At 49.7% G+C, this 14,712-nt stretch overlaps 5 protein-coding genes across 5 annotated transcripts; 1 reads left to right on the top strand and 4 right to left on the bottom strand.

The window, feature by feature from the left end:
* Nucleotides 1-654: 654 nt before the first annotated feature.
* Nucleotides 655-3,183, bottom strand: L3040_006948 (uncharacterized protein; the record flags this gene model as incomplete). Its single annotated transcript, XM_007296850.1, has 3 exons — nucleotides 655-1,229; nucleotides 1,278-3,047; nucleotides 3,120-3,183. 3 exons carry the CDS (start codon nucleotides 3,181-3,183, stop codon nucleotides 655-657), a joined length of 2,409 nt encoding a protein of 802 aa, XP_007296912.1.
* A 1,914-nt stretch (nucleotides 3,184-5,097) lies between these two features.
* On the bottom strand, nucleotides 5,098-5,913 carry L3040_006947 (uncharacterized protein; the record flags this gene model as incomplete). Its single annotated transcript, XM_007296849.1, has 3 exons — nucleotides 5,098-5,244; nucleotides 5,342-5,444; nucleotides 5,609-5,913. The coding sequence occupies 3 exons, from the start codon at nucleotides 5,911-5,913 to the stop codon at nucleotides 5,098-5,100; spliced, it is 555 nt and encodes a 184-aa protein (XP_007296911.1).
* Nucleotides 5,914-7,375: 1,462 nt separating this feature from the next.
* L3040_006946 (uncharacterized protein) lies at nucleotides 7,376-9,423 on the top strand (the record flags this gene model as incomplete). Its single annotated transcript, XM_066156099.1, has 6 exons — nucleotides 7,376-7,391; nucleotides 7,447-7,681; nucleotides 7,731-8,259; nucleotides 8,317-8,464; nucleotides 8,515-8,663; nucleotides 8,761-9,423. The coding sequence occupies 6 exons, from the start codon at nucleotides 7,376-7,378 to the stop codon at nucleotides 9,421-9,423; spliced, it is 1,740 nt and encodes a 579-aa protein (XP_066010913.1).
* A 1,301-nt stretch (nucleotides 9,424-10,724) lies between these two features.
* L3040_006945 (uncharacterized protein) lies at nucleotides 10,725-11,518 on the bottom strand (the record flags this gene model as incomplete). Its single annotated transcript, XM_007296847.1, has 2 exons — nucleotides 10,725-11,174; nucleotides 11,240-11,518. 2 exons carry the CDS (start codon nucleotides 11,516-11,518, stop codon nucleotides 10,725-10,727), a joined length of 729 nt encoding a protein of 242 aa, XP_007296909.1.
* Nucleotides 11,519-11,827: 309 nt separating this feature from the next.
* On the bottom strand, nucleotides 11,828-12,581 carry L3040_006944 (uncharacterized protein; the record flags this gene model as incomplete). Its single annotated transcript, XM_066156098.1, has 3 exons — nucleotides 11,828-12,261; nucleotides 12,318-12,393; nucleotides 12,453-12,581. The coding sequence occupies 3 exons, from the start codon at nucleotides 12,579-12,581 to the stop codon at nucleotides 11,828-11,830; spliced, it is 639 nt and encodes a 212-aa protein (XP_066010912.1).
* Nucleotides 12,582-14,712: the final 2,131 nt, after the last annotated feature.

The raw sequence follows: 14,712 nt of genomic DNA, 5'->3' as shown, positions 1-14,712 counted from the left end.
TGCCCGTCAGATATAGATCGTAGTCGGCGTAGTATTCGAGAAGGAGGAGGGAGGTTCGGAATCGCCGGTAAAGGAAAATCTCTTCGAAGAGACGTCGCATGTCGATGATTTAATTTCGGCTCTCTAGACTCTCTATCTCTCTTTCTACCGCAAGAGAAAGAAAGAAAAAGAGCTGAAGGTTCGTAGGGGGCACCTCGTACAAGTAAAGAATCGTAGCCCCCCTTTCGCTATCGTGTAAGCGGCGCGGGATACAATTGTTTTACGGGACATGATTATTTCGCCTACGCTAAAGAAGGGCCCCAAAAAATCGAGACGTCAAGTCCCACTATGATGGATAGGTAGGTATACATAGGATTATCCCCCCCATTCCCCTCCACTCCCTTTTTCCTCCTCTGCAAATGCGCTTGCAACCATGAGCCACCACTGACGCCAAGGCCTAATCGGACTACAGTAACACAGAGTGTCTATCAAAAACCCCCCGGGAGCCACGCTCACAAATGCAAGACGATCAATCCAACCGAACACCGGACCATACATACCCAACCCAACCCAATCAGCCCAGTAATAAAAAGAGGAGCTCAGAAGTAAAAGAGAGAACAGAGAGCAAACGTCAAAACAATCTCCCAGCCCATAGCCATGTGACCACCCGCACGCTCATGCGTACCGCACGCTAGGCTGCCACGCTAAAGGCGGTTCCCTCGGCGGCTGCCACCTCCCGTTCTCCCACGACCCGTTCGCGTCATACGCACTGTAATTCATGTTGGGCGGTGCACCCGCCATATTCCACTGCGGCTGCTCGACCCACCCGCGGGGTGCTGGAGGTGCTGTGGGCCGAGCGCGCCTTCGGCTCCAGTTTCGGCATCTCGACAAGCAGCAGGAGACGATGGACAGAACGATAAAACCACCAACCACCGAGGCAAGAGCAATGACAAGCGTCCTGTTGCGCTCTATCCAGCTGGTGATTTCCTTGCTCACGCTGGAGCCCTTGCATTGCCCATTCAAGCATTTCCCGCCGCCGCCGCAGGTGGAGCCGTCCAGGAAGTTCTGCTGCATGGAGTAGCAGACATTGGCGCCAAATTCGGGGGAGGCGCACGAGATTTGGCAGCCGGAGGAGGAGCAGGCGTAGGTGTCGTTTTCCTGGGTGTAGGAGCCCATCAGGGTCTTGCATTGGAGGTCGCGAGAGGTACATTGGCCGGATGCGCACTGGAGAGAGTCGCCACAGGATGTTCCTAGGCCATGTCAGCATGGGTCATTACGAGCAGCCGAGACAAACCTACCGTCTGGAGCATTATTGTCGGCTGGGCAAAAAGGACTGCTACCGCTGCACGTCTCCTCTGGATCGCACGTGCCCGTACTAGTTCGGCATACAGTACTATTGGAGGCAAATTGACAGCTGCCAGTGCAGCACTCTTCGTTGCTAGGATCACAGACCGCATTGTTCTTAAACTTGCAAGTGGTCGGCTCACAGCAAGCGTTCGATCCGCAGCCGCTAGCTCCACCACAATCGCAGTCCTCTCCAGACTCGACGATTCCATTTCCGCATTGGCTCCCAGATATTGTCGTGATATCCCTGTTGGCCGTCAAACAGCTCGTCTTGACACTGTTCCTACCGATAGCATTGCAAATATTTCCAATCGTGCATGGTGAGAAAGTCTTGATGTTAGGTGCGGTGCTAGGGTTCATGATATAGGCCCCAGCAGCATCACAAATCGTGGAGCTCAACGGGCAGCACTGCTGAGACTTCACGGTGGCACCATCGCTGCAGCTGGCCGAGTTACAGTCGTGAACGGCGCCAAAAGTGTGACCGGTTTCGTGGGCAATGACCTGCCACTCGGAGCTTGTTCTTACAACAACATTGGCTCCGCTGACAGTTTCGTTGCCGGAGGCAGTGGAAGTACTCTGGGAGGTAGCAACACACGCTTGTCCCAACCATGCAAGTCCGACAGCAGATCCGGAGCCACACTTGGTGAGCAGAGTCCAGTAAGCATTGGTATCAACTCGTTCTCCTCTCCATCCCGAGAAAAGGTTTAGGCGGTCTTGGATCGTAACAGAGTCGCTGCACGCACCGTTCCAAAGGGCGGTCGATGGTGGTGTGGCAGGACATACTGGGTCACTGATTGTCAAATTCTGAATACCCAACGTAATGTTGAAGGTGTCCTCGTACAGGACAGAAGCCATATTCATCACGCTGATGATATTTGCTCTGGCGGCAGAGGTCGAGTTAAAGTCGGCCGAGTATGAGCAATCCGTAGCGACACCAACGAGAGCGACTCTTCGGGTAGAGGGACATCCAGCAGAGTTTCCAATAGTGCTGGATAAATCCACTCCCGCTGAATTTCCAACCGTCTGTCCGTCTATCTGTCGCCCAAAGAGCATCTTGGTGTAGGTGGAGCCGAAGCTATCTTCGTCCCTCTTAGCCATTCCAGTGTAGATCGGGTGATCACCTTGCGTGTTGAAATCCAACACATCAGCGGAACACGATCCATCGTTCCCAAAACCTCTCTTCAATTCCCCATGGGCGTGGCCTTCGAAGTCCATATAGGCGTCAGCACTGACATCCGAGTCCCTCCACAGGACCATATATTCAAAGCCCTTGTCCTCCATCGCCGGATCCTGGGCATTCTTGGTCTGCATGTAATGCGTCCGGGTCTGGATATGGTGATGATCCCCGTCAACCCTAAATGCACCCTCGAACAATGGCTCAGCCCCATCCTGTTGAACCATTATCCGCGCCCACCCAACATTCGTCCACTCGGCTCCGGCATAATACTGCAGCCAGGCCTGGCCCTTGAATATCCTGTATTCCGCGCGATCGATCAACTCCTCCGTCTTGACCGTTCCGTCGGGCGCAAGGTGCTGTATGGTAGCCCCGTTCTGGATCACATCGTGGTTCGGGGCCAGCGTCAGCCTAATCCTTTGTTCGCCATTGTGCAAGTCGAAGGTCAGATCGAATTTCGAGAGGGCATGTATGCGATGCGAGGGGGTATTGAATCTCGCGTTCTCCACCAGCGATAAATAAGTCAACGGGTTTCTCTCCGTAGAATGTGCTGTGGTTCTCGGATGTTAGTTTTGGTTGCTGGTCTACAGAGGTGGCAACTTCGACGGATATCTCGACGTACCGTTCGGGGTCGCAAACAGACACGAGCTGATCCAGGCCGCTGCGAGGCTCTTCAACAGGAACATGTTCGTATTGAGTGTATCGTGATGTCTGCAGCGGTGGGCATGCGGTTACGTTGAGTTGCGGTTTGGATTCGCGGTTGAGGTACTCCGTGTCCGTCGTCCAGACGATCAAAAACATCCGCCACTTCTAAGCCAGCCTGCTCTGAATCCTTGCTTCTCTTTTGATTATGTATGTGAGGTGGTAATTAATTTTCTCGGCGTGGGATCGACCAGCGAAACGAGCGACTGTCGTGAGATATTACGATTGCGAGAGGGAACGAGGTGGTGGTGGATTTTAGGAGGGGGCAGTGAGTGACAGAATGGTTGGGATGGGGGTGGGGGGGGGTGAGGTTTGAGATGGAGTTGGGAGTTGGACATGGAGATGGTTGGTTGCTGGCTGAGTCGAGTCGAGTCTTGTTTCTGGACCGAGGCTAGCGCCCGGAAAGATGGATCTTAAGCACACGGCAGCGGGAAGTACTCAAGAGAGGTCCATGACGTTGTAAAAAAAAAACCAAGATGAAAATAAGAATAAAAATAGAAACATCAGCAATCCATACCGGATAGTTCATATACCGGTACCGGGAGTAGTTTATAGTTGTACCGGTACGTACAGTAGTATTTATGGCTTCTACCAATACAGACCCTGAGACCCCTGAGTCCGCTCTGGCCCATGTTCCGACAGACAGCACCGCCACCTGAATAAGCTTATTCAACAGCCTTTAAAGAATACTCTAAATCCTCTGCCTTTGTTTACTTTCATTCACATCAACAACCTATGATCGGACCTGAGCGGTTGGAGAAGTGACCGTAGAACCCCCAACTCACATACCGGTACCGGTATGCCAGATGTGTCTCAGGTCCATTCCACTCCCAGCTGCCGGTTCTCATCAGCGCGACCCAAGTTTCACCCACTGCCACTGGGCCGCGCGCCTGTTTCTGTTTTCAGCGCGTAAGCCACAACACGTAGGTACGGACATACTCCGTACACACACACACACATACATAAATACCTACATATACCACTTTCAAATAAAAAAAAACCCCCCTCCCCCCGATGATCAAATCCTCCAGTCCTCTTCCCGAAACCCCCCATATTGCACACATCAATCTCCAACCTCGCACAGTGGAATTCGCTTGCTTTCTGTCTTTCACTCAAGCACACTCTACCTACTACATTCAACCAGCGTAAGGTAGGATATATATCAAAGCTACTCACCCACCACCCAACCACCCGACCACCCAACCACCCACTCACTGACCCACTACCCCAAGTACCTAGGGGGTACATATGCGTGCAGAACCATGGCTGAGGCTATGCATACCCGTACCTCCCTCCATCCATCAATCCGGCCGCACAGTACACCTCACCCAACTCATCCAACCCCTCTTGAATTCCACCCAAATACACATTGGTCATACTTGATGGATAGATAGATAGATGGGATCCAGGTGTATGTCGTGAGCAACAGCAAGCGCAAGCGCAAGAGCCAAGTTTACCTACTTAGGTATCTGGTAAGCAGAGAGAATTTCTTGTCCGCTGGGGCCCACGAGTCTGATTCTGGCTGTCGGCTGTTAGCTTCAGGGAACGGTAACTCCGTACTTGGACTAACCAGCTTGTATGTTACTGCTTTCGTGCAGGAGCTACATTTAGAAGCGCGCACTGCGTTGCGATTCAAGCTGTGAAGAGTCTGCTGTGCCGGCCTGACTGGAGTTGCGAAATGTGCTGCTGACATATTCAGGCCTCAAAACGACACATTTGGATTGTCTGAATTGGAAATGATAACACTCCAAGTCCCATTTGCCGAACCAGATGCGACGCCAATGCCAACCGCCGAAATATAACCCCATTGCTCTATGCAGTGGCCATTCCCGCTCATTCCAACCAGCTCATCATCATAACCGAAGATGGAGGAAAGAAGAAAAGGGCCGCGACCGCGATCACTTTCTCGAGCTCTGCTCCGACACATGTCTCTTGAACTTCTCCTTCTCCTTCTCAGGAAGCTGGCCGTTGTCAGGGTACGTGTCCTCCTCGTCGTGGTAGCCGCAGAGGATCTTGGTGAAGTAGTGGCGGGTGCCCGGGATACTCTTTGGTTCATCAGTCAGGAGCCCTTTCTCTTCAATTCGATACGGATTGATAGATAGATGGTGGGATTGTTGGTGAAAGGAAAAGGGGCCGCCATACATCGCCACGAGCCTGCGAGTGCATCATCAACAGCTCCGGAGAATCAAGGATAATCGCCGCCTGCCTCCGCTTCTCGATGTTCTCATACGAATCGTTGCCATACCTGCACAATTGTCAGTTCAACTACCAGTACCTTCACTTTGATTTTCTCCTGACGTGGGTTCCTGACCTCCCCCTGTCACACGACCACACGTGATCATCCCTTCATCCCTCCCTCCCCTGCAAGAAAAATGAAAGTCAAACAAGGGAGCTGAAGGGCAAACTCACGCATCAAACCGCCTCGTGCTCAACTCATCCTCACTACTAGAATCGCTCGAATACGGGTCCTTGTTCCTCGCTTGCCGATCTTGCATACTAGCCGTGAACCTCGTCGGTACCCTCCCAAGCCGGCCACTCCTCTTCCTCGCGCTGTGCGGGGTGCCGGTGCGCGGTCGGGACGAGGAGTTCGAGGCGCTGGCGCCGGAGTTCCCGTACAGGGAATTCTGCGGGGTGCCTTGCGAGCCCTGGAAGCCTTGGGGTGGTGGAGTTGAGCCCGGGGAGGTGGAGGTGGAGGCGGATGTTGTTGAAGACATGTTGGTTGTGCTGTGTCTCTCTATGTTTAATGAACCTAGTTGGTATAGAAGAGGTTGGGAAGATGATGAGATTTCCGGGGGGAGATCTCACTCATTAACAACAGGAACTTCAATAGCGGAAGGAAGGAAGCGATTGATTTACATTGATCTTGATATTGGTATTGATATTGATATATCGGAAGGGCTAGGATAGCGTCGGGCTTGGCATGTCATCGCTACAAGTGCCAATCGGAGAAAGGTTTTTGCTCCGACGACAGGGAAAAACGGGCAAGTCGACGACGACGTCCTGTAGAATATAAATAAATGCATCTGGATCTATGCTACAGTAATTCCTTGCTTGGTCTCTTATTTTTGAATTGATTTTGAGCCTGATCATTCGCCAAAAGAGAACATAGATGATAGTCTCTCTGGTCGCAGTTTGGATGGCTATTTCTTCCCTAATTTGTCCAGCTTGCTCGTTCTGCTACTTCTTGTTTATTTCCCTTGCAATGTTCAATCTGTACCTCCTTACGCACACTACGATCATTAGAGAATGCTCAAGAGAACACTTTTCTTCTGATTCCTGTTGATCTGTTCATGTTCTTCCGCATTCTGATCATTCCCATGGCTTTCCGTGTCAAGTTTCTATCGCTGTACTTCTGTTCTAGCATGCAACGATCTAGCATGCTACCTTTTCACCTTGTAAACTTGCTTGGGGTAATGCAAAATTCTATAGTAACTGCTATTTTGAAACGCCTGCCCATAAACAACATTTAGCGGCTAGTCTCTTTAAATATTAAACACTTCAACAAGGATCAAGGTGTTTTGTTCCATGGGCTCTGCCATAAATGCTGTCATATCGAGGCATCAAGGCTCATCAGTGTATGTCTTGTAGGACTGTACTTGACATTGTGGTCCTGTTGTGGCAAACTTTCTGTTTCATTCATGGTGCTAAAAGCGTTGCCCTTGGTTACCCATCTTTCGATCATCAAGAATTTTGCCTTAAAATTTCCTGTCATCCTGAGGACAAATACTGGGGAAACAACGGAGAATTACTTAGCGCTAGTATTAACCCCGCTATCTTGCCTTTGTCAGAACAGTTGCAATCTCAACACACGATAGCACCAGCATCCTCGGTTAATCCCGCCAAAGAAAACAAACATCTTCGACTGCGATCTTTCCAGTACAACTTGAACACCCCCAAGTTGACCACATCAAGGAGAGTGATTCACTAGATCTAGGGAGCGATCTCAGAATTATGTTGGCCACATTTGGAAGAGAAGGAGAGATCTTGAGGTTGGCACCTCTACCCCGTGGTCGCCCCCATCTTGGTTCTCGTCCTCGGCCACCACCTCTTGAACCAATATCTCCATTTGCGCACCCTTGGCCGGCAAGATCTGCTTTTGGCCCGCCTCCGTTCATCCCACACGCGCTCGGGGACTCGTCGACGCCCCCACACAGCCTGCTCGGAAGCGACTCGACCATGCATGAAGTGGAGTGTAAGGGCATATTTCTTCAATCCTCCTCCAACAAAAAGCTAATAAGTCGATCTAGCCTTCGCTGACAACGAGAGAGAGCCCTTTGTTCCCAATCCATCCCCAGTTGAATACGACCAGCGAATTCCCCGTATCCAAATCACCCCTTCGTTGCTGTACGCTAATGCACTTATGCGCGGAAAGGCCTCGATTCAGAACGATATCCTCATTAGTAACCTCTACAATTCCCCCAGTCGTGCGGCCTACAACCGTAGAATTCGACTCGAAGTCGGCTCGAGTCCAAAAAATTCGGAGTATGTACCACGTGATACATCGTCCGAGATTTGCTAACTCGCCTACTAGGCTCCCGAGGGGCACAACTTTCTTTTGGGACTCTCTCAATCCTGCACCAGTTCAAGAGCAACCTCGCCCAAGAACCGCCAAATACGCACCCACAGAGAAGCAGACAACCTACGCAGAACATATCCGAGAGACCAAACTTCCCGTGATGAAGCACTACAGTGGCGAGCAAGTTAATGAGAACTGGGGACTTCTCAAGATCGGCGACAAATGGGCGGACCCCGACAGCGAGTATGACTTGTATCGGGCAATCCAACTGCACGAGCATGGTATTGATCTGTACAAACCTGCATCGCGCCCCCTCAACTTCGAGCCCGAGCCCGAGTACGAGCCTCCGCGCATGGATAATGGACCGCGTATCATGACCCCCGAGGAGGAAGACGAGTTCTACAAGGGCTATGTTGAGGAAGTCACTGATGAGGTGGATGCAGAGGGAGACCCGCGTCAGTACCGCATCAGTCCCGCTACGTTCGCCCAGTGGGCTGCTGGCGCTGGTCGGGGAGATCGATATGTTGTAGAGACACCAATCGTTGTAAGTCGTCATCATCGCCACTTCGGAACTGCCTTTGTTGACTGAAATTTCCCCCAGCCCAATCTACCTTCTCCAGGTCCACAGGATGACGATCAGATGAACGCAAAGCCCAAGAGTGAGGCACAGTTCGATATGGAGACTGGAGATGCTCTGTCTGATATTTGCGACCCATCTTCTGTGTCGTCAGTCCTCTACAGCCCTCAAAGTAATCTCGTCCCGTCTTCTCTGCGGAAACAGTTCCTGACTGCTCTACAGGTTTAGATGTTGTCCGTCCACCAGTCTCGTACTCCTACAGCTACCCTAAGGAGAAAGTCGAGGTCGATCGTGCAGCCAACGCTGAGCAATACGAGAAAAATGCTAAGCGGGCCTCAGCCCTCGTGTCCACGCCAGAAGTCTTCAACTCTGTAAGCTTTCCCGTTTCTTCCCGTTTCCTCCTCTGCTCCCCTCCTCCCCTCCTCCCACCGTCTCACTCATCTCATCACCCAACTAACAACCCCCCAGGAAGGCGGCATTATCGCCCACACAGATGACAACGACCTCGAAGCCGGCGCAGCCGCCTACGACACCGCCAAGGACTACATGTTCGGCCTCCGCGTCTCCTCCATGCAAAACTACGGCCTCGCCTCGAACACCCACGGAGTCGCCAAGCAAACTTCCGAAGCCCGCATCTCTCTCGCCCAACAAGTCTTCTTCATGAAAGAGAAGCTCCGCACCCAAGGCCACTCCCCTCCTCTTTTCCCCGCCCCTCCCGCGACATCCAACACCACTAGCAACACCATCCCCTACTTCTCCTGCGCCGACACCCCGCAAACCGGCTCCCCCGCCACTGCCACTGTTGCCGCTGCCACGAGCCCCGAGCCCGCGTCGCCCCTTCCCCAGGCCCAATTCCAGCTCCCGCGCCCCCGCAGCCAATACCGCCGGTACTTCGAGGAGGAGACCGAGCGCCTCCAGCTAGCCGCGCGCAAGATGGTCCTGTTACAGCAGCAGCTGGAGCAGGAGAACCAGGCGATGCTGGCCCAGATCGAGGAGCTGAAGGTCGAGAGAGATCAGCTGCTCAAGGCCCTGGGCTTCGACAGCGTGGACCAAATCCAGGACCTGATTCCGAAGCGGGAGACGAATGGGCGGGAGTTGAAGGACCTCTTTGGACTTAAGGGCGACCTCTAGATTCGACTCCCTTCAATCTCATTCGAGAGGTCACTTGTTGATGTGTAAAATGAGGTGGGTGAGGGAATGCTAGGTGCTAGGTGTTAGGTGTTAGGTGTTAGGCGCTGGGAGCAGAGTTAATAGTTAACGATGGATCTTGCACGCACGCATTTGTATGTGTGGGGGGGGGAGGGGGGAGGGATTGGCGTTCCTAATTCTTTGCATCGCATGTGGTGTTTCCGCACGGCCTGGATTCTATCAAGATCCAATCAGTATCCAAAGATGGATCCCCTTGTACGATAGCAAAAGGAGACGGATATCCCAATCTACCTATCAGACCAGATCAGAATACATATTGCACCTCCTTCTCATTCTTCCTTCCTCTATCCTGCCATGGATGGCTTCCTATAAGTCCCTCCAGAGCATTACTATATTTCTTCTCCCTTCCCCCCAGATACCAGATACCAGATACCAGATACCAAATACCCCCCTCTCTCTGCTCTCTCCTCATACATACAGACAGGCCTCCGCATCATGTATCATTCTAATCAATCAACCAATCTCCTCACCACACCACACCTCATCCCATCTCACCACACCTCACCTCACCACACCACACCCCATCCACCCCAACAACAAAGCACAAAGCACAAAACACAAAATTCCGTTCCTTCCCAAAGCAGCCAGGAGCCAGCAGCCAGGAGCCAAGACTCATTCCAGCCCACCACAGACCACAGACTTCTGCCTCTTCTCCATCCAGCGCTTCTTCTCCTCCTCTAGAGCTAGAGGGGGATATCGATCGCACTGGGGCTGGACAGGACAGGCTACCGTACGATTCACGCGAGGGATACACACATATATATATGTGTGTGTGTTTTCTATTTTCTACAGGCATGAGCAAGAGCATGACCGGGGGGGGGACCGGACATGAGCGTGTCTTGAACGATAGAAATGAGAAGGAAGAAGAAGGCAAAAAAAAAAAAAATTGAAAAATTCCTTGAAGAGCCTGAATTCGACTTTTCTGGTTGGTTTGGCTTCGTTTGTGAAGGCCTGGTGCCATGCTGGTTACATGCATATACAAAATGCAACGCAGCCCGGCCGCTGATGAGAGGAGCAGTGAGATATATATATACACAATATCGTAATCGGTCGTCCAACGCCTCGTGTCCCTCCCTACTCGTACATTTACAGAAACCCTTCCTGCCTCGGATGACGCCGGAGATGCCGATCAATTATTCTTTTCGTACAGCCCACCTCTCCCGTTTCTGACTCCCAGCCCCCAACATATGTCGACTTGGAATGTTCGGTGCAGAGAGTGTGAATTATGCGTTCTTTACAACGCCCACCTTCGCCGCCCTCAAAATCCTTCCATTGAGTTTGAAACCCTTCTGCTGTGTGTGAAACACCGTGTTATCCTCCTTCCCCTGCATGGGCGTCATGAACGTCGCCTCGTGCTCATTCGGGTTGAACTTCTCACTCTCCACACTAGGATCGAACCGCTCCAGGCCGTGCTTCTTCAGCGTCGCCATCAGGATGCTCTCCGTCATCTTCAGCCCGTCGTACAAGTTTAACAGGTCCTTCTCGTGCTCGCTCTTCTCCGTGGCGTTGAGCTTCTCCTCCGGCACCATGGTGAGCGCGCGGTCGAGGTTGTCGATCGACTCCACGAGGTCCTTGGCAAATTTCTGGATTGCAAAGTCTTTCGCGGCCTGCATCTCGCGCTTGGTGCGCTCTTGCAGGTTGCGGAATTCGGCCACGGAGCGCAGGTACCGATCCTATCCAAACCTCACATCAGTACATCCATCCTCTTCACGCGTTGGTGTAATGGTGGCGAGCGAACCTTCAGCTCCAGAATCTCCTTGTTCTTCGCCTCAAGCTCCTTCTTCGCAGGATCTTCGGCGCTCTTCTCCTCTGACTTCAGTTCTTGGCCCTCGTCATTCTTCGCCTCCGGCTCGGAGCTGTAAAATCGCGATGCTGCTGCTGCTGTTACCGGCCGTTGTACACGGGCGAAGGATGTGGGTGTGGGGAGGAATTGGGGGCGGGCGAGGGAGATTCGAGGGGAGACAACGAAGCTGTAGCCTAGGTGGGCGGATTGGCGGAGGACAGTTCTTTGGATCATGATTGTGGATTTTGATTTGGGTGGTGCGGTGAAGTTACTCAGTGATGACCGCAGAAGGTTTTGTGAATTATTTATTTAGCGTAGATCCGGCGAAAATAATTTCCGGGCCCGGAGAGACGAGTCACGAGTCATCTGTCGCCACGTCGAAAATCATCCCAAATATATGAAGTCTGTCAAATTTACGAAATCTAGGCGAAGCCAACTATATAGGTACGTATAAAGCACTGCAATCGCTTTCCCTGGTTACTTTCAACTTTTTTTTTTTTTGAAAAAAATACCAACGCCTCTTGATTGTGCTATAGGTAGTACTTAGGAAGAGGTCCTGCGATCCGCGTCCGGTCGCTGTCCTAGTTCTCCTTCGATGGTCCAAGTATCCCATTGAATAACTTTGTCCGAATATGCCATCAGATCACGTTGTGCTTCAAAGCATTTAGCCCATAGACCCAAATTACCTTCTGATATCGTTCTCGCTGGAATAACCATTTGCAGGCGCCATTCGGCACCCTCATACTGAAACCATGAAAAGCGCAGCGCTTTATCGGGGTCTGATATCAACGGTTTTGACCTGATGTAATCCAAGACGAATTCTCCCGATCCGTCCCATAACTGTCGTCGCACTCTACCCCGCGGGGTCCACGGGTCATAAGATTCCGGGATGTAGATTTTATCGATTTTGTCAATCTTCTTCGGTTTCGCTTCGACGACACAATACCAACCTCCTGCACCGACACCAGGCTCATTTACTATTTAGATGATTAGCTCCGCGTAATAAGTAACGACCTATATAGATCAGACTCACTCATATTAAAGCCGGACCCTAATGAAGTTTCGTCAGAAAAGAGCTTATTGTTTTCATTGATTCTAAGAGCTGCGCCCTATAATTCGCGTAATTAATATAAGCCTAAGTATATTATATAGATCAGGTGAAACTTGCATGGGAAACTGTTACATAGCCGATGGCTTCTCTTGCATGCAATTGCCCAAAGTGCCACCTCCCTTGAGCTTTACTCAAGAGAACGCTTAAGGCTAGCAGGATCGAGAAGATAGACTTCGGTCGTAGCATCGTACTTATTTGTACAAGTCTTTGAACGGTGGGAGCTGGCGAAAGGGAAACAGGCTTGTAAAGGAAGAGGATGATGAATTGAATCTGAGATAGGTGCAGGAAGAAGAAATATATACATCTCTTCTCTAAACCATATATGAAAATTGCTGCGTCTGCTTTAAGTAATCGTACGGCTAGTACCTACTCTACCCCCCATGAATACATATCGAAAGTATGATTCTGCAAGGGATCTTACCAGGTTTTAAATCGATCAACTTACGACTATAAGCATTCATTCAGCCTTGAAAAGTATCTTTGAGCCAGCATCTTGTCTGTGCAATGGAGTTGAAAGGGCTTTTAAGCCGTTCAGAAATCACCACTCTACCATTTATGGAGGTAGGCTGGGTCCGATATTTATTCATGGGGGGGGAATGGGGGGGAAAGTAAAAGTCAGCGTGTAAAGTCGAATTTGCTTTTAGCTAACTACCTACCTATTTATAGTATTGCAACTTTCTTTTCCAACTTAAATAGATCAACGTAATTACTCACAATGCTAAGTCGGATTGGGTCTCCACTCTTCAGTGCTCGTGCGGCCAGTAAATATGTCACCATATCGCAGATCATCCTACGGAGTGAATGTTGTTGAAATCTACTTGTATACGTAGTTGTTTGGCGTGCAAGTTGGAGATGGGGTGCACCACCAAATATTATGGCGATTCCAATCTGCAACGAATAGTAGGCCCGAATAATGATTTGCCGTTTGGATCAATTATAAATATTGATTTGATAACTATTCCAAGCACTACGAGTTGCACCATACAAATCTCCGAAATATGAAAGTGTTAGGTTTTCCCGCATTTCCAAAAGGTGGGGATCGATCACTAGGTACTTATATACACTTGCGCCCCTCAAATCACGCCCTATTTTTGAACCTATTCATTAATACCATCGCCACCATCATTATTAAATGATTTCTTCGTTTTTAAAACATATCGTATACGAGATCGCAATATCTTGGCTGTCTCTGCGGCTTTTGCACTAACTGCGATATCAAGTAAGTTGACGTAAATGGCAAGCAGCTTACGTAACATCAAAGCGAGCTTGGAAGTGCACCTATCAAGGTATGTACGCGCAATTAAGAGTTCATAGAATTTAAAGAGGCGTATTTGTTTGAATGATTGAAAGTTCAAAATAATAGTATATCTCTAGTCTTCAATTGTTAGTACCGGTACTTCAATCACGTTGTCTGCCATTTTAGGATTCTGTCTCCCGTCACCACGCGCACTTTTTAACTGACCAATCAATTCCATTCGCTAAAAAAGGTTATTTGCATTTTTTCATGAGGCCACATTCTTCCTTATAGGGGAAGGAGCTCTCCGGTAATACAAAGCTTCGCAAGCTCGCTTTTTGTTTTTGTTTTTATTTCTTCTAATATCTAATCCAATCTAACCGACTTTTCTTTATCGACTTCTTTTAATCGACTTTTTTTAATCGACTTTTTTTTAATCACTTTTTTTAAAACCTGTTATTATAAACTATTTTCTTTTGAAAAATAGCTAATCAATAGTAAAAAAAATTGCTCGAAAACCAGCTTGCTGTATCGCTTTAAGAAGGGCTATTGCTATAAATTAAATACTTGAAAGATAAGTAGCTGCATCGAGCTAAAAGGGGCTGTAACTGGCTGCACCGAGCTGAAAAGAGCTATTGCTATAAGTTGGATGCTCGAAAAGTAGCTAGCTGCATCGCGCGAAAAAAGGTTATTCTATAAGAAAAGGGCTATTGCTATAGATTAAATGCTCGAAGGATAGCTAGCTGCATCGCCTTAAGAGAGGCTATTATTATAAGTTGGATGCTCGAACAGTAGCTGGTTGCATCGCGTGGAAAAGGGCTATTCTATAAGAAAAATACTATATAAAATATTCAAGAGATAGCTGGCTGCATCGCGCTAAAAGAAGCTATTATTATAGATTATATAGCTACGAATATTACGCTTGCGGCCGGGCTGAAGCGTCACATTTTGTTTACATCATTTTAAAGAGTATTTCTTGAAGAAAATCGATGCGAAAGGCAGCCTCGCACCACGACCGGGCGAAGCAAGACCTTGTTTTCAAGGGGAGAATAGATAGATAGAAGAGCTACTTTTCACTAGCGG

The sequence above is a fragment of the Drepanopeziza brunnea genome (genome assembly GCF_022702325.1).
Source record: "Drepanopeziza brunnea f. sp. 'multigermtubi' strain 214-2 chromosome Unknown ctg12, whole genome shotgun sequence".
In the NCBI taxonomy this organism is placed as follows: domain Eukaryota; kingdom Fungi; phylum Ascomycota; class Leotiomycetes; order Helotiales; family Drepanopezizaceae; genus Drepanopeziza; species Drepanopeziza brunnea.
This window is presented reverse-complemented; position numbering and strand designations above follow the sequence as displayed.